Below are 22477 nucleotides of genomic sequence, written 5' to 3'. Positions count from 1 at the left end.
AACACAACATCTAACACTATACTTTTTGAAATAGGGAGAGCTAACGACATGAGAGGAACTGACCGGCCTGCTGGTGTGTATCACAGGGGTCGAGCTGAGGCGTACTCAGAGTGGTGGAACAGGCTGACGAGACCCTCCAGGCGTTTCCAAACAGGTGAGGAGTGCTTTCTATCATACCTGATGGAGATCTGCAGGAAAACAGGAGCACAGATTCATCACATGGAGCTAGAAACCAGCTAGCTTATTTTGTTTTGTCGAGTCTCAGGGTTTGTCTCAGTCTCAGGGTCGTACATTGTACCAGGGGCGGCGCCAGGGGGGAGATAGGTGGAGCTGAAGCACCCCCCAGGATTGCCAAAGCACCCCCTAAGCACCCCCAAGAAATTATTTTTATTTATTTTTTCGAAAATTATTATTATTATTTTTATTAAATTAGAAAAAATATTGATTACATCAATGCAAATGTGAAACAAACAAATGTTTGACCAAAAACATAAAGTCAACACAGGTGATATGATTAGGCCAATGGCCAGCACCCATTAGATTTTTTACCTACCCATAGGCTAAATTACTTTGTGACACTTGAGTGACTTCCTGTTAGCTAGAGCGCCAAATGATTTGCGAACAGCAAAGTGAAAAAAGTATCGTTTTTTAGTCCTTAAACGTCCACGTATGGACACTCAATCAAAACCACCTGAGAGCGAGAGGGATTCTGCACATAATAGGCCTCGTGAGTACAAGTAGCTTACTTCTGGGTCTCTGCGTTTCATTCAAGCTCTGCTCTGTGTGTGTGTGGCACGAGCCATTTTGTGTGTGTGCGCGAGCGAGAGAGAGAGAGAGAGAGCGCACCGGTGGGTATCTACCGGAGATCGTTGTGGTTAGCATCTGGTGCTAGCTAGCCAAGGTAACGGGTATAAGGAGCAACAAGGTGGAGGGAGAACTCTCTCCTGTCAGACGGAGAGTCTCAGATAACCTCAGCTCAGGTGAAGTAAAGGACTCTCTCAGTGTTTAGATCAGTGGTTCTCTAACTTTTTCTGTCAGGCGGGGGGCCTGATTTGTAAAATATCCATAAAGAAATAGTAAATCTGTTTACAGTTCTGTGTTGAGAGATGTATCCATAGATCTCTTCATTTTGCTCTCAAAGTGCACCAGATTGATGCTTTTAACTTCAATATTTAAAAATGTTCCCGGGGGAGCTTGCCCCAGGACCCCCCTATGTGAGGTCCACACACCACCTATAAAAATAGCACTTTACCCCTGCTTACACCTATATGCCTCGAGCCTTCATTGTAACAGTCGCGGGTACACTGTGTGTGCGTGGGGAGTGTTGCAGTAGAACATTCCCCTGTAGCACTCAATGGGAAACCCTAAATGTTTGAGCACCCTCTATGAAACGTCAAGCTACAAAATAAATCTCTGGCGCCGCCACTGAGCCTGACTTGTGTTGGGGGGGCCCGACTTAAAAAAAATAATAATATTGAAGTTAAAAGCATCAATCTGGTGCACTTTGAGAGCAAAATGAAGAGATCTATGGATACATCTCTCAACACAGAACTGTAAACAGATTTACTATTTCTTTATGGATATTTTACAAATCACTCCCCTTTTAAACTTTATTCATTTTTGAATGTCATATAGTAGGAGACCAGGGACAGTTGTAACACGGGTCGGTTGTAACACCTTCAATATCTCCAATCACAAACAAGCTAGCTGCTAGAGTGATGAAACTCACTCTGCACATGCACAGTTAGATGGTAAGATCGCTGAGAAAAAAAGGAGCCATGTTTGAATTTCTCGCGTAAGATATCAGCAAAAGTGTGTTTCTGAGGTAAAATATTAACTAAAATGATATGATGTATTTTTTGGATACTGTCTTGAGTTCAAATGTCTAGGAATCCAAACTAGTATTATTAGAATCACTGTTTTGTAAGCTCCAAATATAACTAGCTAAATATGGGTCAAGCTAGCAATCTGGCAGGTTCACAGGGGGTGGAAGCAAGACTGGTGGTCCTGGGACGGTTGTAACATGGCACATTTACAATGATGGCTCATTTGCTTGAATGATCAATTGTTCATTCAAGCATACAGTTGTATTGTTGGTTGGTGTGCATTGTCCCTGTAAAAAATAAACAGAATAAAATACTGTACAGTAGGCCTAAAGTGTGTGTGTGTGTGTGTGTGTGTGTGTGTGTGTGTGTGTGTGTGTGTGTGTGTGTGTGTGTGTGTGTGTGTGTGTGTGTGTGTGTGTGTGTGTGTGTGTGTGTGTGTGTGTGTGTGTGTGTGTGTGTGTGTGTGTGTGTGTGTGTGTGTGTGTGTGTGTGTGTGTGTGTGTGTGTGTGTGTGTGTGTGTGTGTGTGTGTGTGTGTGTGTGTGTGTGTGTGTGTGTGTGTGTGTGTGTGTGTGTGTGTGTGTGTGTGTGTGTTTACAGTATGCCAAATGTCAGAAAGAGGAAGACAGACAGGGGAGTGCCACTTGCTCTGCTGCAGAGGGCCTCAAATGAAGTTGAGAAGGGCAAATCATTCAGGGAAGTGGCAAAGTCCCTGGATATATGCCATGTCACCCTGTACCGGTTCCATACAAAGAGGCTGAGGTTGGAGAGTCAGGGATCACAAACACCCCCAAGAGTAGGCGACTGGACACCAAACAAGGTGTTCTCAACAGAGCAGGAGATGCTTTTGAGAGACTATCTGATGGAGGCAGCTGATTTATATTATGGTCTCAGCTCAAATGAGGTAGGTATACATAATTAAGGTAGAAGCACCTCTCAGAGAACAGTTTAATCCTTCACAGAGGATGATGCTGTGTGTGTTATCTGTTATCCTGTTCATTGTTCATTGTTTGTTGGAGGATGTGTGAAACCCCATTCAAATCTTGTTGCCTTAGAATTTGACAGATTTCCCTATTTGTTGTCATGTAGTGTGAAAAAGGTAACCGTTATTAACATGTTACAACCGTGCCTGGCATGTGTTACAACTGTCCCTGTACACAAGGACAGTTGTAACAGTTGAGGTTTTTTTTTAAAATACATTTTCCAACCTGTACTTATTTCATAAAAACATCTTAAATACATTGTTTCAGTAGCTGACATATTGATAATGTATAATATAGCAAAATGGCTATCCTATTGTAAATGGTTTTTTACTTATTGGGGAAAAACCCAAAAAGTGTTGCAACTGTCCCTGGTCTCCCCTATTTCATACCTGTTTTTAATTTATTCTCTTATTTTTTTATAACTATAATGATCATATAAACGTGTGCCTCGGAAATAATTATTTACATGGTATGGTATTTACATGGTGACCAAAACATTTGAGGCCCACTGAGATAACACTCAGAGAGTCCTTTAGCTCACTGAGCCTCTCAGTCTGACAGGAGAGGACTCTCTTCCACTTTGTTGTTGAAAAAACTCCTTATATCCGTTAGCGTAGCTCGCTAGCACCAGAAGCTAACAACAACGATCTCCGGTACCGGTGCGCTCTCTCTCTCTCTCGCTCGCGCACGCACACAAAATAGCTCGTTCCACACACACGCACAGACACACACACAGAGCCGAGCTTTAATGAAACACAGAGACCCAGACATAATAGTACTGTATCATATTATTTTCGAAATCAATAATTTTTCAAAATATGATTATTATTTTTTTTTATCTTTTTTTTTTTTTAATAACCATTTTTCCTCCTGGTCTCTCGCGCCCCCCCTGTCATGCCTCTGCGCCCCCCACTTTGAGAACCACTGGTTTAGATAGTTAACTTTAGTCTAGTTATCTCAGTGGGTCTCAAACGGTTTGTTTTAAAAGGGGAGTGATTTGTAAAATGTCTATGAAGAAATAGAAAATCTGTTTACAGTTCTGTTTAATATGGGTGATGAGAGATGTATCCATAGGTCTCTTAATGTTGCTCTCAAAGTGCACCAGATTGATGCTTTTAACTTCAATATCTTGAAGCATGCCCCCGGACCCCACTAGAGGAGGTGAGGACCCTCCTAGACGATGTGGGGTCCACTCCCCACTAGTAAAAATAGCACTTTACCCCTACTTACACCTATATGCCGTGAGCTGATTATCGAGCCTTCATTGTTACAGTCGCGGGTACACTGTGTGTGTGTAGCACTGTAGCGCCGGTGCATTAATTGGAAACCCTTAATGTTTGAGCACCCTCTATGAAACGTCAAGCTACCCCACAGCACCCCCTAGAGAAAATCTCTGGCGCCGCCACTGCATTGTACCCCTGTCAGTGCCGCCTTTGAATTGTTGTGTTAATACTCCCTATTGTTTGGACTTGTTTCTCAACATTTCCACTTTGAAAACATAAGTGTAAGCATCAGTGTTCGGGGTAACGCGCCACTTTTTTTACTAACTACCCCAATACTGGTAAGCATCATAAAGCCTATCGTGCTACAAAAACAACATTAGCATTAGCACTAGCTATAGCACAACAAGCTACTTCTACCTCTAGTAACCTTGTGATAAGATCTGTTTAGTGCCATGATACTTATTTAAATGAGGTACCTTCCTGTTAATACGTGGAAAACAAACCCAGAGAAAAGCAGCACTCATTATTAAATTGAATTCAGTCTTTGTAAAGATAAACATATTCTTGTAACCTTTAAAAGGGGAGCCGGAATAATATGTAAGCAACTGTAGGCCTACTACTAGTTATAGACATTGCAGGTTCCCACCTCTGCTTTTAAGAAGGAGCTACCACTGTCTGAGTTTCTGACTAACTCTCCCATTTGTTTTGGCCAATAAAAGTGTCTAAAACAACTGTTAATCCTTATATTTGAACTACTAAAGGTCAGAACAAACAAAAAACTGAAATTAGCACCAAAATAATAAAGGATACTGCACGTCATGTTTTTAACTGCAAAGTCCTTTCTGGAGATCTTCAAGCAAAGTGAGTTCCAGTTTTCTTCCTAGTAGGATACGACCAATTCAGTCTCAAACTGTGATGTATATCCATTTACAGCTGTTAGACAACATCCGCCCTTTATGGTGGGCCATTACAACGAGGTACAGTGGAGCCCCTATTCCACTAACAGTAAATTCCTTGTTGAAGTGGCGTGTCCAGTTGGGCGCTCATCTGGCCCACCTTAAAGAGCTGATCAGAGAGCGAGGCTTTTGATGCCGAGCCGCCAAACCAGTGTGCATTACAGAGAGCGAGTGTGAGAGAGAGAGAGCACTTCACCATCACCTCCCTGTCCACCTCTGAAACAGGAGCATACTCTCTCCTTTAAACATAGGAGGGGGGGGGTTAGAAGAGGGCGCGGGACGGGTCAAAAGTGGGCCGTCACACACTTACAGGAAGTCATCTTGGATGTTGCCGTTGAAGGTGCCACACAGGCCCACCGTGTCGTCCTTCCACTGCTCGTCGACCTGCAGGTAGAGGCGGAACTCCTTCCAGCTGTACTGCAGGCGCAGGCCGAACGCCGTCTTCACCTGGAGGAACATGGACGACAGCTCCTGGATGTGGAAGATGTCTGGGAGAGATGAGGGAGTATGGCTTTAAGATGGTGGTAGATGAGATAATACAAGGTGCATTTCCATTCATGTATGCACAAGAAAATGACTAATTGACTGATTTATTGACTGATCGACTGACTGATTAATTGATTGACTGTAAACTAGTACGTATATAGTCAGAAATGTATTTCTTCAGAACAGAAGATATAGGTGTTGTTTTCTTATTCCTTAAGGTACCAAAACATCAGATAATTCTCACACAGTTCATCACAAATCAAACAAAAGGCTGTTGACTCCATCAACAGACAGCGGCAGACAGTGAAAACATTGGTGTAAAAAGGGAATAATACTCAGAGGGACAGCATTTTGTGAAACACAATGCAAGCGCTAGTATTAGGAAAATATCTGTTCAATGGCACAGCTGTCATTAAATCTGTCTAGAACTGCATAGTGCTGGAATAATGCTGGCGCTGGATGTCGAAAGTAAAAAAAAGGGATAAAAGGGTAGGAAGTTACCATCAGAATACGGCAGAGAGATGCGGTACTGTCCCGCCATGAAGACCTCGCCAACGTGGCTCAGTGTAATCTCTGTTCTTGGATCCTCGTCAATAACCAGGTTAACTGATTGGATGCAGGCCCCATCCAAATTCTGCAATTGAGACAATATGGCTGGATAAGGCAGGCTGGCATTATCCCAAACAGTAGCAGCAATTTAGATACGCAACAGGACACACAATGAGGGAGATAGTGGTAAATGAGACAGAGAGAAAGAAATAAAGAGATAGATTGGAGAGGAACCAAGAAGTGAATGGAAACTTACTCACACACTATAATCATAGAAAAGTGGTGGTAGAAGAAGTACTCGAAAATTAAAACTAAGGTATTCGATTAAAACTGATGAAAGATGTTAAACCCTTCTGGTTTTACAATTGTGATGATTCCTTAAGTGTGTTCATACAGTAGCTTCAAAATGTTGTTCACTATGTGTTTATTCACCCTTTACAGCCAATGCACTGTGCCAACTGTTCAGTTGTTAGCTGGCTAGCTAGCACCAGCCTGTGGGAGTTAGCACGTCTGTTTTTGTTTAGTTCAGCCTCTTACTGAACACTATAATTTAACAAAAAACTCTTAAAGTCTTATTTCCCACCGTGTACCTTTTTAAAAGGTATTTCTGGTATACGCACTTGTGTTTCTGTCTACTTGAAACTTTTTCAACTTAGTCCTTCCGTCTATACAACAAAGTCTCATGGCATTTCGTGTTATAGTCACGAAATTAATCGTGTTCACCGATTAACAACAATGGCGAAACACGATTTCGCTATTTTTTTCGTGTCACAGAACGATTTGAAAAGCAATGTAAATAATAACAAATTAGAAGGAAAAACAGATCGGAAATAATTGTTTATATTAATGGTGACCAAAACGTTTGAGACCCACTGAGATAACACTCAGAGTCCTTCACTGAGCCTCTCAGTCTGACAGGAGAGGACTCTCCTCCACTTTGTTGTTGAAAAAACTCTTTATATCCGTTAGTGTAGCTTGCTAGCACCAGAAGCTAACAACAACGATCTCCAGTACCGGTGCGCTCTCTCTCTCGCTCACGCACACATAATGGCTCGTTCCACACACACACAGAGCCGAGCTTTAATGAAACACAGAGACCCAGACGCAATAGTACTGTATCATATTATTTTCGAATCAATAATTCTTCAAATTATGATTTTTTTAATCTTTTTTTTTTATAATAATTTTTAATTACCAGCCTGTCCTCCTACAAAAAACTACCAAATAGGTCGATTGTTTAAGCAGCTTAGATTACGACCCATAGCCACGTTTTAAAGTGTAGCACCTCTAGTGGACTAGACTTCATATTTATCTGTGGATAACCCCAACGTTTTTTTCTTATTCAAAAGAAGACCTTAACTTAAAGTAATCTTTAATGTTTAAATAAAGCCTTATTAGTTTGTCTGTTTTGCACATCCTCCTGTTAATATCTTTGGACGTCCTGCACTAAACTGTTTTATTGTAGAGATCACTACAGTATCTTCTTCATATTTTCAATTTTGTATGTAGGCTACTCTTAATATTTAAATGTTTTCATCAAATAAAACGTATTCAACAACAAAATTCAATAACATGCTTTAACCGCTAGGCGGTGCGGGTTAAAAAAACAGTGGTGTAGTTAATAAAACATAATAATATCAAACATAATATGACTATTACATTTTGTGAAATTAAAACAGAACGGTAAAGGAAAATACAGTTTCAGTCTCTCGATTTGAAGCTTATGCATTGTACCATGAACCTGTATAGACCTGTAACAGTCAACTGGTGAGGAGTTGGAAAGGTAGTAAATAATATCTTTAAAAACTACAAAAAAATCCCTTTCTATCAGCTGTAAACCGTTATGGTGTAAATATAGCCTATCTACCAATTGGATCAAATATACAGTAAACGTCAGCCGAATTAGTGTTGATACTGCAAGGAGATGTATTGTGTGAAGGGAAATGGAAGATGTTGTTTAATTGCTAATATATTTATGATCCACGTCACGTATTCAGTTTTGGCGGCATTTCTTACAGTTTGTCAAAAGGTCTTCTGATCAGGGCTCTATAAATAAATATCTACGGCAGATATGTAATATTTAATGCAGCCGAACCGTGTATTACAATGCCGTTATGTAATGACTTTCAAAGAGAAAAGCAAGAACACTCGGAATAAAGTATTATTTTATTTTAAAAAAATGTTTTTCCGATTTTATATCGGATAAACACCAAATCCCGACATGCATTGCGGCGATGTTTTAGCCTATCAAAACCTCTGAAAAAAGAAAGGTGTCTCTCAGAATCGAAAGAGAAAAACCTATGGGAAAAACACAAAAGCATTTTACACAATTTAAAACCAATTAATGTCGTATAATTAACTAGGATAAACTGATGTTTTTTAGTTGATGAGTACTGCAGATATCACTGTTAAATCATTTGATCATTGGTTTTATTATGAAAACGTCGAGACCGGAAATACTGTTTTCAACCCGTAACTTTACATGGAGGCTGCCGCATACCTCAAATCATCTTCGTAATATCTATCAAACTATAGATCATACATATCGACTGGACGTGGATTCTAAAAGTACAATATACACTTCTCGCTAGAAATATAATCAAAAAGCGTTTTAATGGCCAAACTATCCTACTATCCTACGATTTTACAGAGAGGGTCATTTGTGAATAAACAACGGGCACTAGGGTGCAAAAACTTTAAAACTATAGGACGTATTAAGCGCTTGAACAAACAACATATTTGGTCGTATGAGTTGGAGGACTTGTTGAGCATTACTGTTAGCCAAGCTCAAAATGAAAGTGATAAAAGTGGTGTGACAAGGTAAGCAATTAAGTCATTTAGAATAATATGTTCAGTGAACATAATGCACTGTACTATGTATATAGTTTCAGTGGTAAGTCTGCATATTACATTTAAAAAGTTCTTAGTGTATGTGGCGCAGACACTTCTTGCAAGTCCATTTGGAACAATAGATCCACAGGTTTGAGCTTCATAACCAAAAAACTACAGGGGTTTATAAAACTATGAAACATTGACGCAGTTACACACTCCTTTGTCAAGACAAACTTAACACTCAACACGTATCAGACAGTGCATCATATTATGTAAGCATATTGTACATTTTGAATTTCAAACATGCCAGTGTCACGGAATGTACTACAGAGTATGATTAGTTAATCTGCCGCTCCAATATTGTTAAAGTAAGGAAAACTGCCCATCTCTGACAGTTAGTGATCTGCCTCTATGAATCGTCTCTTTCATAGGTGGCAGAGCCTCATAGCCGAAAGGTTTTAGCACCCCCCCTCCTCCTCCTTTTACTCTTCCCATCATTCACCTCCTGTTTTGCGCATAACCTTCTCTCTGTCCAAGTCCCCCACCCCTTCAGTGCCTCTCTTCACCTCACTACAAAGCCGTCCACAGCTCTGTCAGCCAGGCCAGATAAGGTAATCCTGTTCACTTGGCTGTTAGAGGTCTCGAGCCTCTGCTCTGATGAGTGGGACATCTTATATCTCGCCTCCTCACCTCCATTGCCCGTTTGCCGAGCAGCTCAAGAAGGAGAGAAGAAGCTCCCAGTCTTTTGTTGTTTTTCATGCTCATTATCTGCCCGGGTTTGATTGACATTTCCTGAAGGCTTTCAATTCCCTAAGCATTGAACAAGAAGGACCTGGCCTCAGCAGGGATTATTGAGCACTTGAATACCGATATGATCTACATGACAGACAAATTGCATAAACCCTGTAAGCCAAGACAGGTGAACACTTGCAGAGGCTAATTGTGGAAGTAGAAGAGTTTGAGATGTAAAGATATTTCTCTCAAAAGCAGGAAAAGAAAGGAACTCAACAAGAGGGTGGATAGATAACATCATGTAGATTAAACGCCAACTCACAGCTCCACAGGGGGCGTTCTGGATGGTGACTGTGAACTTCCCTGAGTTGCGACTTTTGGCGAGGACATACTGACATGTTGCAGGGAAGGTGTAGATCCGCCCGTCAAAGGACTGAAAATACATATCTCCAGTCACCGAGCATTCGCCTGTAGAGAGAGAGAGACACTTTCAATGATTACCTTGTCCCTAAAATATAAGTTGTATCCGTCCTCGCTGCATGTCTCATTCCTGGCTGGGAATCCTCCCCCTTCCTTACTTTCTACCTAAAAAGCTCCTGTCTTCACACTTTCCTGGGATGTCACCTCCTTTATCTTTTCTCAATAAACAATACTTTCTTAATAGAAAATTAGCTTATATAATAGCTTGGGCCAAAATTAGGGAGCTTTCTCCTTTTTTGTTACCTAACTAGGAGCCCTGGAGCTTTCTTGCCTTAATCTGCAAGTACTTTTTGTTCTCTTCAAAATGTAGGAGATAACTTCTTCCTTCTTAACTAGGAAACTTCTGCATTCAGGTAAACTTTGTTATAAAACTCACAGGTACAGCATTGCTGTTCCTTAACTATTTCAGACGATTTTGGCATTGACCCATACCTACAGGAATTTCAAAATTGCGTCATTAACTAAGTTTGACATTTTCCTTCTTAAAAAATAGCCCTTCTACTTTCCTCTACTTTTATTTTCCTCAGGGTTCATACAAGCCATGATAGAAACAACAGCAACACCCTCACTTGCTTGCTGTGAATGCTCGGGAAAATAATGAATTTGTACTCAGACATGGGCCCAATCGAACATTAGAAAAACGTGGTACTAGGGAGCTGGCAGGGTAAAGTCTGTTTGATGACTGGTCCGAATGATTCCCACATTGCGTTCTCAAACACAGCTCCAGTGGGTAATGTCAAAATACGTTGCTTTGGAACATAGGAGACATCGTTTTTAACATTTGTTATCACAGTATGTTCTTCTTACCAGTACCATAAGTACTGTCTTTCCAAATAAAAAAACAATCCACACCCATGAATGTGACGTGCAGCACAGTTTGAGCTCAAATTAAACCACCCACAGAGGGAAGGCACAAACCTGGGCAGCTGTAGTCGGTGCAGTTCCACACTCCACCAATGCATGTGCTGAAACAGAAAGCAGAGACTTCAACAGGTGGAACATGAAAGGCTTTACTAATCAGCAGGATCGCTGATAGAAACTGGACACACAGAGCCCAGGTGGTCAGATCTGAGAAGATTAAAAGGACTCCATAGAATCTGCAGAACAATAACCTGCTTTTTGTTTTTGCTAATAGATGATGATTACATCTAATGTAACATAGTCTAACATGTGTTCATGTTTTGTCCAAAAACACATGAAGCTGGTTCTCCTCGCACACATTTTTGTGCCATATAAGGACAGCGTTCCAACAGGTGAATCAAAGTTTTTATCCTGTTACTTTAAAACCGGAGTTAAACACTGCTCACCAGTTGTTGCACTCCTCCTGCATCGTCTGTCCAGAAGGATAAAACATGCCGTGGTACTCGCAAGGACATTCGGAAGGCGTTACACAGCCTCCATCTTCGAAGATCATACCTAGGAAAGGCAAAAGTGTAGACAGACATAGAGAAATTATCAAGCTTCATTTTGCCCTAGAAAAGTTCATGAATTATTCATTTATGCCGAGGAAACGTGATTTATTTTAAGGTTGGAAGACACGACAGAAACAGTAATAAAAGGTGTATTTGCAGCATATACGACAGATAATAGAGTCTGATTTGAAAATCACCATCAGGACAGTAGCATCCATCCAGGCAGGCCAGTTTGCTGTCGATGCATGTCCGCTCCAGGTTGCAGGACGCTGGGCAGCAGCTGATGCATTCCCTGTACTGCAGACCAAGGGCACACTGCTTCGCTGGTCGCAAAAAATTAAACACAACACGGATGTCATAAACTTTCTACTGAAAAGACTGAGAATAGAAAATTGACACCTGTTGTGCCTAGAGATATCACGTCTGCCACAAGTGACGTTGTAGTATATCTATTCACAAATATAGCTAATTCATAATAAGTCCAGTTTATCTGTTGGCTTGATTAAAAGTAAGACACATTTTGTTCTGGTATGCAACGTTAAATTCATGAACCTTTCAAGCGCTTTGAGAGTCTTTGATAAAGCGCTATAATAAATATAAGGATTATTTATTTATTATTTATGTTTGCAAACTTGCAAAAACTATAAAAATGATCTGGTGCAGTTAACCTTAGCAACAATAGGCTAGCGGTTTCGTTAGAGAGCTGATACAGAAATATAATTTTAGTGAGTTTTCAGTTACTACTAAAGATATTGAAACAAAACATTGAGATAACATATCATAATATTTTCACAACATTAACAGAAATGTTGAATGTGTGTTATTTTCCGTTGAATTTCAAGCAACACCTGTAAGTTAACTCGACAGCAGCTAACCTTAGCCACATTAAGCTAACGTGGCTTATAGGGAGGTGTGTCTGTGTATCTGTCTGATAGATGTAAATAATTGTAGTGGGTAATTTGATTATAAATTGTCCTGTGCCTATAGCAGTCAGTTAAACTTTAACATGTGTAAGCTAAGTACGTTTTTACACTGTAATCTAATATAATAAGGTATCTTCTCAATACAACTGAGTTCCCTTATCTCCACAACACAACACCCACCACCAGAGTTGCACTGCTTTCACAAAAGGCAAATAAAAAATACATTTTCAAGTAATTCTCATTTCTATATCTGTGTCAACCTTTCAGGAATACAATACGAAGGTCAGCAAAACTACAATAACTTTGCAATGTTATGTGATAAGTAATATTCTTTTCAGTAACTATAATATATTTCTATATACCATGCAGTGATGGAAATTAGCATAAATTAATATTGTGTTTTGTTCAGTCGACCTGAAATGTGCAGCTCGGAGGCACACAGTTTACAACACCTGGAAAAACGTACCACACTGAGGAATGTGCTGCCTCCAGTCGTGCAGTGGGTGGTCAGCGTGGGCACAGGCCCGGGCGTACTCGCTGAACACCTGGCATACCACATCCCCGTTGGGACCCGACCTTCAACAAAGTAACAAACAGAGAAGGACTCATTGAGCGGAGCCAGGTATGCTAAACTAAGAAATAACTACACAGCAGCTGCGTCTCCATCGTAGTTTAGTACATCTCCCAACTATAGGCTTTAAATGTAAAGCTGAGTATGTTTGTTGTACAGTATGGCTGTATCAGTCATCTGATTTTTGTCTGAACACAGTAAACTGTTTTGTCCTTATCACCCGTCTCTGTTACACATTACTTAAGTTAACAGACTGACTATCATGGCTAATGTTACTCACAGAAGGACGGCAGGTTCAGGTTCATGGACCTGAGCCACCAAAAGACACAACTGAGAAAGCTATTAGTGAGATCATTTCAAACAAGAGAGGAACTAAAAGTGGCCACATTATTCTTTGTGGACCTGGACTGTAACAGAGAAATCCAAGAGATCTCAAAACATGAAGAAGAATTACACCTAGCAACACCTTACATGTTACTGCAGCTTGAACTATAGATGTTAAAGATTCAAAATACCCAGTGCAGGAAAATTGTATTTTTAAGTTGGTCACTGGGGTATCTTTGTAAGGATTTCAGTTTTTTTAAGCTCAATTAATATGAAACATAGATAGTAATGATCCACAATGGATTAATGTTTACGATTTAAGTAGAAAGATGGTGCAGTGGATGGTGTCTCTAGCTCCTCTCCAAATGTTGTTCGAGGAGCTTTGTACTTAAGATTTTCATTGCCATTTCTACACTGTAGCTACTGTAGCTACATATGACAATAAAGCCTTTGATTTCTGTGCTATCCTGACATTTGATCATTAGGCCACCATGGGACAAATTAAATGGTATCTCAACAGGAATCTGGTGTTCTCACATGCAGAGGTTGTTGGAGCAGCTGGCCATGTAGGACAGAGGGCTGACAAAGTCGTGGCAGCTCTGAAATGGAGGATCCAGCAGCATTGCACACACCTCTTCCACTTTCTGCAGGCACAAAACACGTTCAGTTTTTCACTCGAAAAATATATGCATAAACGTGTCATTGTAGCATGGAAGCATCATACCAGCAGGACATGAGCTTCCACTGAATCACAGGGTGAAGAGAAGCCAGAGGGCACCATGGGACATCGAGCCTCGTGGGGCTCCGTCTCCACCCAGCTGTTTCCAAACAGCTCAATGTCATGAGTCAGCACGCCTGGGAATGACAGAAATACATTTAAAAACGTGTTTCAAAGCATGATTCATGTTTTAAGTTTACTTTCCTGATGTTAATTTCTGTCACTGGGACTGTATGTGTTGCATTCACTGGGTCCCTGAACACATCTTCAGGCGGTTGGATTGATCAGATTGCAATCAGTCTAGATGTGTGTACACCAGGATACATGTGGTTAAGTGCTTACTGGTAATAATCGGATCCACCCAAATGTAGGTAGATGCAGGTGACAGGAGAACTTAAAACAAGCAGTGGTGCTCTCACGCTTCATGGTCAGATTTTACTACCAATGACTCTTTCTGCATTTGAATGATTAGATATCAATGTGAAGCTGGTTCTAACTATACGTTTAATTAATACCCATTGAGAGTAGTAGGAAGAAACTCCAGAACTGTGCACATTTGAGTTTTCTTTACTTTTACTGTCACTATATCTTGCAGAAAAAATATTTTAGCATTTACACGTACTGTTTCATATCTAGACTGAAAATGATCATACCATAACTCGTCTTCAGGTCGTCCTGGATGTCTGCGTTGAAGTTCCCACACAGGCCGCAGGTTCGGCCCACAAACTCTGGGCTGAGTTTGATGTAGACGGAGCCGCTGCGACCCTCCCAGGCCAGCGTGAAGCCGTGCTGCTGCGTCACCAGAACGTACTGTGAGATCTGCTCCAGCTGCAGGTCGTGGATGTGGTGAGGCAGCTGCAAACTGAAGACAGAGAGCGTAAATACACCCTGGTGCCACCTTCACTTCTATAGGGAGCTAACACTGACTGATATGCAGCATTAATCCTGAATGAAATATAGAAATACACTTTTAAATCATATTCCATTTGTGTGAGAGAGGGATAGCCTTATACAAACTAAAAATGTAATATAATAAAGGAAATACTTCAGTAGAAATAATAAATATATTTTGGATATCAAGGTGTTAAGTTGTGTCTTGTGCTACACTGCTGACCTTTGGCCCTTGTAGGTCACGTTGGTGGCGTGCAGCCGAACCTCACCCTCCCACGGGAGGAAGAGGCTGACAGAGCGTTGGCAGGTGTAGGGGGCAGAGCTGCAGCCCGGGTCATTGTGGACCTGCGAACAGCAAGATGCAACATGGAAATTATATGACAATAATATTGACCTCCTTTTAAGAGATAATACGGAGGTTTTCCCTCCATTCATTTCCAAATTCTGATTTAACAGCAGTGATATTTTTGTATCAGTTTCCTAAAATCCAGGCAGAATCATTTTTAGTACAACAGGAAAATGAAATAGCAAAGGCTTCATTTGTGGTAAAGAGAGCGTAACATCCATCATAGTATGTGATATAAACAAGTTATGATATATCACAAGGATGTTCTTTCGTGTCGCTCAATTCAAGTACTCTCAGACATCAGGGATTTGACAGCAGGTTGCTGTAAGAAAACATGTCCATTTCATTTTTTTGATCTGTCAGGTAACTCATCGGATCCACCCTTGTTTATTAAGAGGCTCACAAACACTTACTAACAACCTGTCCTTATCCAAATCTGGATTAGTCCGCTGCTGAAAATAGTCCTCAAAATATGTCATCCTGTTTTAGTAATGCTTGCTAAACAATACAGTGAGCAGCTGTTTTAGTAAAACAATAAACTCTGTATTTGTAATTAATTATGACGATTTTCTTCAGTAGGAACCAAGGGGGGCTGAGAGCCAAATTATTAAGGGACATAATTACACACTGTTGATTTTGATCATTACGAGATATTTTTGTTGACAGCAAACGTCTACTTTAAAAGTCTCTACTTAGCCTGCTTTTTCTCTACTTCTTTGATTTAAAAATATGTTTTCTTTTTTGACAGATAAAGTGACGTTGAGAGAGTTGTTATTTTGATCATGCCCCAGCTCTCCCTGAATGACCGGTCTAAACGCTGAAACTTGAACTTAAGTAGCACACATTCCCCAGTAAAGTGTGGCTCTGGTTACTACAAAGGAAAATGTCATCTCAACTCCTTTTAACACTGTCTGCCTGGCAGATTTGGAGAATCGCAACTTTTTACTTTCTTTTGTTTATGAGGTGCTCCTTATCATTAACACCAGAATTAATGGAAGATCAATATTCATAATGCATATCTTTTCATGTTCCCTGTTTGGATTGGTTTCCAATACACAGATACAGTATCTGCAGCCTTTTCAGAGGAACAAAGTCCGGGTCTGTTGCAGATGCTTTCAAGGCATGGTGGGTAATTGCAGTATTTAATGGTAATTGAATCTAATAACCAGATAGCTTTCGCTAATCTTCAGAGCAAATCTTTCCCTCAGGCTGAGAATGAACCCTGCAGAAGTCAGAGAGGAGAGTGTTTTAGAGCCATATGCCTCGAGCACAAACTTTCCTCAACTGAAAGAAGGCGTCAAACCAAAGCAGTCCGGGCAGCTTCTATTCTGAGGATTTATTTGAGTTTGAACTGACCTGGACGACGATGCTGGCCTGAGTGGTTTCCTCACAGTCCTTCAGCAGGGTGTACGTGCAGCGACCGGGGAAGTAGTAGTAGAGGCCGTCAAAGGTCTCGAAGTTGTACTGACCCCACGTCCGACACGTCATCTCCCTCTCAAAGCCAGGATTTGGAACTGTTAAAAAAGGAAAGAGTATGAAAGGATTTGCCATCGCTGAAGTTCAGTCTAAAGAAAGATGGTCAATTACTTCATACAAAATCAATTTCACGCAGAAAAGTAGTTCTTCTTGAGTTTCATATTCTTCATGACATACTGTATCATTCTCTATGCTTCATTGTTTGCCTCTTTTATGTTTAACCTCTTTGTGTTTTTGTCTGGTTCTACTGTTTTTACCCTTTTTAGGTTATTTTATTGTTTGTAAGGAGAAGGTTAAGCCTCCAGATAAAATGTATTATTATTATTATTTTGTTTCTGAGAGGCACAGGGGTTATAGAGACTTGAAAACTCTAAATGTAAATATACAAATATGTATTTATTATGCCTTTTGTGTCACTGTTGTCTTAAAGTATGACAAACTTCTCAACCAAACTGGTAGTTTTTGGCTTGAAATAAGATGTGTTATTGCTTTGTTGGGTGAAACCTAAAATGTTGTTATTTATATTTTAAAGTTTAAATGAAGAAACAAACCTTGAAAAACTGGCCTCATAATAAGCCCTAAAAAAAAAAAACTGAACCGAAGCTAAATGTAACAATGTAAATATAACTCCACAATTCTAAAGTATATATAATTGTGTAATGACTGATGATTGTTATTCCCCTGAGAAACTTTAAAATTGACTTTTACTTTCTAAAAAGAAGAATATTAGGTGTGTGGTTTACCTGTCTGACATCTGTTTCCAGTGGCCTGATACAGGCTGCAGTCACATGATTCCGACTGAGCGCACTGTCCGCCGTTTAGACAGGGAAACACACACGGCTCTGCTGAGAGAAGACACACAAACAAACAATTATACTGCTATAAATATGTGTGTGTGTGTGTGTGTGTGTGTGTGTGTGTGTGTGTGTGTGTGTGTGTGTGTGTGTGTGTGTGTGTGTGTGTGTGTGTGTGTGTGTGTGTGTGTGTGTGTGTGTGTGTGTGTGTGTGTGTGTGTGTGTGTGTGTGTGTGTGTGTGTGTGTGTGTGTGTGTGTGTGTGTGTGTGTGTGTGTGTGTGTGTGTGTGTGTGTGTGTGTGTGTGTGTGTGTGTGTGTTTTCAGGCTGTTTTACTTAAACTTATTTCCACAATTTCATTGAAATTATAAGTGTATAAAGAGAGTAGCAAAGACTGACAGTGCAGGATTTCTTGTTCCTAACCATTTAAAACTTCTCAGGCTAAAAACTAAGAAAGAAAAAATAAGATTATAAATGACTGTTACGTTGTTACTGTACATAACAATTGATGTCAACCACTGCAACAGACAGCTAACTTTGAGTAACTGCAGGTAACGACTTAAAGGAAGTCCCCATCTGTCAGCACTCACACGGAGTGATGGGGCCCCAGCAAATGTCCCAGTCACTGAACGCACCACCAAACGATTGCTCCACATCCTGCAGTAGCACCATCTGCTCGGTGGGCTTACAGCATGTCTGTTCAGCCAGCCACGTCCCCCACAAGCCCAGGTAACATACAGAGGGTTATGAGGGGGGGGATTAATTAGATAAAAGCTATTTTCCTTTTGTTCATTCTGTAAGGGGAAAGTTAAACAGAGGACACACTTGTTTTTTGAGCTTCTAAAATGGCTTCAGGGGGTTTAAAAAACATTGGACACTTTGGGCAGAACATCTGTCCAGCCTGCAATGCTGAGGGTTGTCAGACTTATTCACCATTACTGTTTAGTTCAATACTTAAGTCCTTCAAACTTAACTTTTATTCATGTATTTTACAGCTGTGTTATTCATGTTTTATGTTTATTTTATTTTCAGTCCGCTATGCCTTCATTTCTTTGAGTGCTGTAAATCACATAAAAACCTTCCCTTTTCACATTTGTTTCTTGTGCCATCTTAAAACTATAACAAATAATACAACTTGATGGCTTTAAGTATGAATTTTTCATATCCCCCTTTATAAACATACCTTCAATCCGACGAAACGATGACCTCAGGGCTTCCTTCCCCTGCCTGGCTAACAGGGAGATATTAAGTTGAGGCCCATCTCTGCTGAATGTGTTTCCTGGTAAACCAGATGATGATTGGTTTGATGGCGATGGGTTGAACAAGGACTGGTCAGATGTTGATGAATTGAACAGTGATTGGCTATGTGATGTCAAGCTTGACGATATGGAGTGTGATTTGTTTGAGCTGTTTGAGGTTGTATTAGCTGCTATTAAAGTGCTTGGTGATTGATTAGAATATGTTGAGTCGAGTGATGATTGGTTTGATGTTTTTGCACTGGTTGATGATTGGCTTAATGTTGTCTGACTGGATGAAAATTGGCTAGGTTTTGTAGTACTGCCTGCTGAGTGGTCATCTACGTTTTTGGCAAGGGCATTGCTGATTGTTGATTGACTGGCTGGCAATATGACAGTTGGTGATTGCCTGGATTTGGCTGTACTAGTTGAAGACTGGCTAGATGGGGCCTTCTTTGTTGGTGATTGGCTGGCTGGTGATATTTTAGTTGGTGTTTGACTGGCTATTGTTGTAGTCCCTAATGATTTTCTTGTGATTGTTTGTGATTGGCTGGATGGTACTTTTTGGGTTGGTGATTGGCTGCCTGGTGTTGTGCTGCCTGGTGATTGTCTGGCTGATGTTCTGCTTGTTGTTGATTGGCTGCCTTGTGTTGTGCTGCTGTGGGATTGGCTTGCAGATGTTTTGGTGGTTGGTGATTGGCTGTCTTGTGTTGTGCTGCTTGGTGGTTGACTGGTTGATGTTTTGGAGCTTTGCGATAGGTTAGCTTTTGTTCTAATGCCTGATGATTGGCTTGTTGATGATCTGGTGGTTGATGATTGGCTTGTTTCTGTTTTGCTGCCTGGTGATTGGCTGGCTGATGTTTTGGGGGTTGTTGATTGGCTGGCTTCTGATGGGCTGCCTGGTGATTGTTTGGCTGATGTTATGGTGATTGGTGATCGGCTGGTTTTAGCTATGCTGCCTGGGGATTGGCTGGGTGATACTGTTCTAGATGGTGTTTGACTAGATGGAGCTGTCGTTGAAGATGCTTGATCTGAACTGAGGGTTCTAGAGGAGGTTGGTGTGCTCTCCATGCTGGAGGACGTCAGGTTGGACGTCATGTTGGATGTCATGTTGGATGTCAGGTTGGAAGCAGTGGTCTGGCTGACCAGTGAATGACTGGAACCAGACGTGTTGCTTTCTAATGCAGCAGCTTCTGTCTGGAGGTCCTTCAAGGAGACAAATTGTATAAACAGGTATTTCTTGCATTATTTGCAGGCATTCAGTCATTCAATACATGTATCTTTTCCTAACAGAGCCTTTTCCAACAAACTATATTGAATCTGATGATTTTCATATTGGACCTTGGCATTGTTTGGCAAAGAGAGCAAGAATCTGATTTGAGCAAACCAAAACATAATCCATGCAACGCAATCTGATTCTTTCAATTCATTCCATACATTTAATATGAAATCAAGCAGATCAAAACAAAAAAAAGCTAAATATCTGTATTTTTTGGCACTGAAAATTGTCAGATTATTACAATTAGATTTTGAACAAAAATAAACAATGACCGCAACTTTGGTTTGAAAACCTTTTAAAACATTTGCATTCACGAACTGATCAGTTAGAAGTTGTTTCTAAGTTTTGAGCCACCCTAGATACCTGAGCTCTCAAACGATGACTTTCACCCCAAAGAGCCCAAACAAAGCAGATGGCAAAGGTTAGGGGTAGGGGTTGTATGAGGGCTGGGTGACTATGAATCATTAATCACTGATTACTATCAGCGATATCGATACTGAGTAGGTCAAACGTGAACACAGATATAGCAGTGTTGAGCCACGTGACAGAGATCTTACACAAGACAGATCCGCTCTCCATACCTATGGCCTACGAACTTTGCTACTAATTGCTTTGTTACTTTACTAACTTCTATAGTTTGGACCGGATTCTCACGCCTCTCTAAGCCAAAGGGAATCCGGACAAAAGGAGCGACCACATTCAGGCTGATCGAGGGTCTGATAGCGGAAGGGTGAGACAACAGACCGGCTACTGTATATCCCTGCTGGGACTACCTGACATGTCGGTTTCTGAGGAACAAATGTCCCTGTTGAGCAATTTTACCTACATGCTGAATTGCACATTAGTTGGAGACAATGTGCATTTTGAGTTAATATCTATACATGTCATCTATGTATAGTCTCATTCTGATCCCATGCGTGATTTTTACTTTTTCTTTGCTGAAATACATTTAAGATACCAAACGTGCATTTCGTCTCGGACTCGATCCGTGTTAACTTTTCAATGAAAACAAAAGCATACATTTAAAATACCCCACACTAAAAGCAAACAAAAATATTCAAATGTCTTGAATTTGACATTTGGGAATTAAAGTAAAACTGTCTTAAGAATAATGGCTGCCACTTTTATCTAAACTTATTATAATATTTCTGAAAACATGCATAATAATTTGCATCTATAATCCATATATATATATATATATACAATGATAATACTATATACAGTATATATATATATATATATATATATATATATATACTGTATAGTATTATCATTGTATTATGTATGTACATCTTAATGTATATTTAATTTATATATTTGTATCCACCCAATCTAAATCTTTGATTGAATTTGTAGGCACACAGTATATACATTATTAGAAGAAAACCCTTCAGGTGACGGTAGTTTTCTTTTATCCAGCTCTGTGTTTTGGTGTGAGCTTTGCAGATTTTTTTGGTGATCTGCGGCTGTGTGCTTGCTGCTTGAAGCAGCACCATCAGCATCAATGATCAATGCGGCTGCCTACCTGCCCTCCCTGGGAAGTGGTGTCCCATTTCTGCTGCTTTATCCCGCTGCTCCCGCTGCTGGGACAGAGAGAACAAGGAGAGGTTTGTTCCTGTTGCAGCTTTCCCCCGGACACCACAAATCCACCAACCAGGAACCAACCAAACCACCAAAAAAAACAACAAAAAAAACCAAACTACCCATCAATCAAGCAAACAATGCCTGCTCCATGATAGCAGTGACAAAGGGCCACCTAAAACACAATTAGGGCTGCTACATTTAATCTTCTTATTGCTGTTATCAATACATTGATTAATTAGTTGATCTTTAACATGTCAAAAATAGTGAAAATGCTAACAAGATTTCACATTTTAGTTCAAATGTTTTGTGCAACCAACAATACAAAAGTATTAAAAATTCCCTAACCCTAAAGCTAACCCAAAAAAGACAGCAAAATGTAATTTTGATAAGCAAAAGAGAAGATGTTTTCTTTTCAGTTTGGTATAATAAATAACTTTTATGACTAATTGATTATCAAAGTAAATGCTTATTGATATTATGTTACTACACTAATTGATTCATAAACCAACTGTTTTAGCCCTAGATCAAACTATAACATATTTTTGATATCATTATCTTAAATGTATTAGTATAATACCAAAAAACTGAATACTGTACATTTTATATACAAAAATACTATTTACTGTATATAGGTATTAATGCAAATAACCTAGAAGAATTTAAATGATGATGAAAAATTATAAAAACAACACAATGCTATTGAAATATATATATATAAATAACTCACTTATTAAATTCATTTCCGTTAGAAACGTTCACTCTCTCAACACCGAAGGACAGATGCGCTGAAATCATGGGAAATAAAGAAAAAGTCAAAAATAAATACAAATGTGAAAAATGTAAAAAGTAAAATAAATAT

At 40.0% G+C, this 22477-nt stretch overlaps 1 protein-coding gene across 1 annotated transcript in view; it reads right to left on the bottom strand.

The window, feature by feature from the left end:
* Window positions 1-22477, bottom strand: part of otog (otogelin) — a 67912-nt gene that overhangs the window by 45053 nt on the left and 382 nt on the right. Inside the window, exons 2-17 of the mRNA XM_034078027.2 lie at window positions 21560-21617; window positions 19793-19961; window positions 17471-17572; window positions 16608-16765; window positions 15129-15250; window positions 14668-14876; window positions 14021-14151; window positions 13834-13940; window positions 12868-12977; window positions 11676-11801; window positions 11374-11482; window positions 10985-11031; window positions 9909-10054; window positions 5975-6107; window positions 5298-5475; window positions 64-188 (exon numbers count right to left, since the gene is read on the bottom strand). Coding sequence (XP_033933918.1) covers window positions 64-188; window positions 5298-5475; window positions 5975-6107; window positions 9909-10054; window positions 10985-11031; window positions 11374-11482; window positions 11676-11801; window positions 12868-12977; window positions 13834-13940; window positions 14021-14151; window positions 14668-14876; window positions 15129-15250; window positions 16608-16765; window positions 17471-17572; window positions 19793-19961; window positions 21560-21617 — 2030 coding nt within the window. The remainder of the gene's footprint in view (window positions 1-63; window positions 189-5297; window positions 5476-5974; window positions 6108-9908; window positions 10055-10984; window positions 11032-11373; window positions 11483-11675; window positions 11802-12867; window positions 12978-13833; window positions 13941-14020; window positions 14152-14667; window positions 14877-15128; window positions 15251-16607; window positions 16766-17470; window positions 17573-19792; window positions 19962-21559; window positions 21618-22477) is intronic.

Source organism: Pseudochaenichthys georgianus, chromosome 3, assembly GCF_902827115.2.
Source record: "Pseudochaenichthys georgianus chromosome 3, fPseGeo1.2, whole genome shotgun sequence".
In the NCBI taxonomy this organism is placed as follows: Eukaryota; Metazoa; Chordata; class Actinopteri; order Perciformes; family Channichthyidae; genus Pseudochaenichthys; species Pseudochaenichthys georgianus.
The sequence above is the reverse complement of the archived record's forward strand: the minus strand, read 5'-3'. Positions and strand labels throughout refer to the sequence as shown.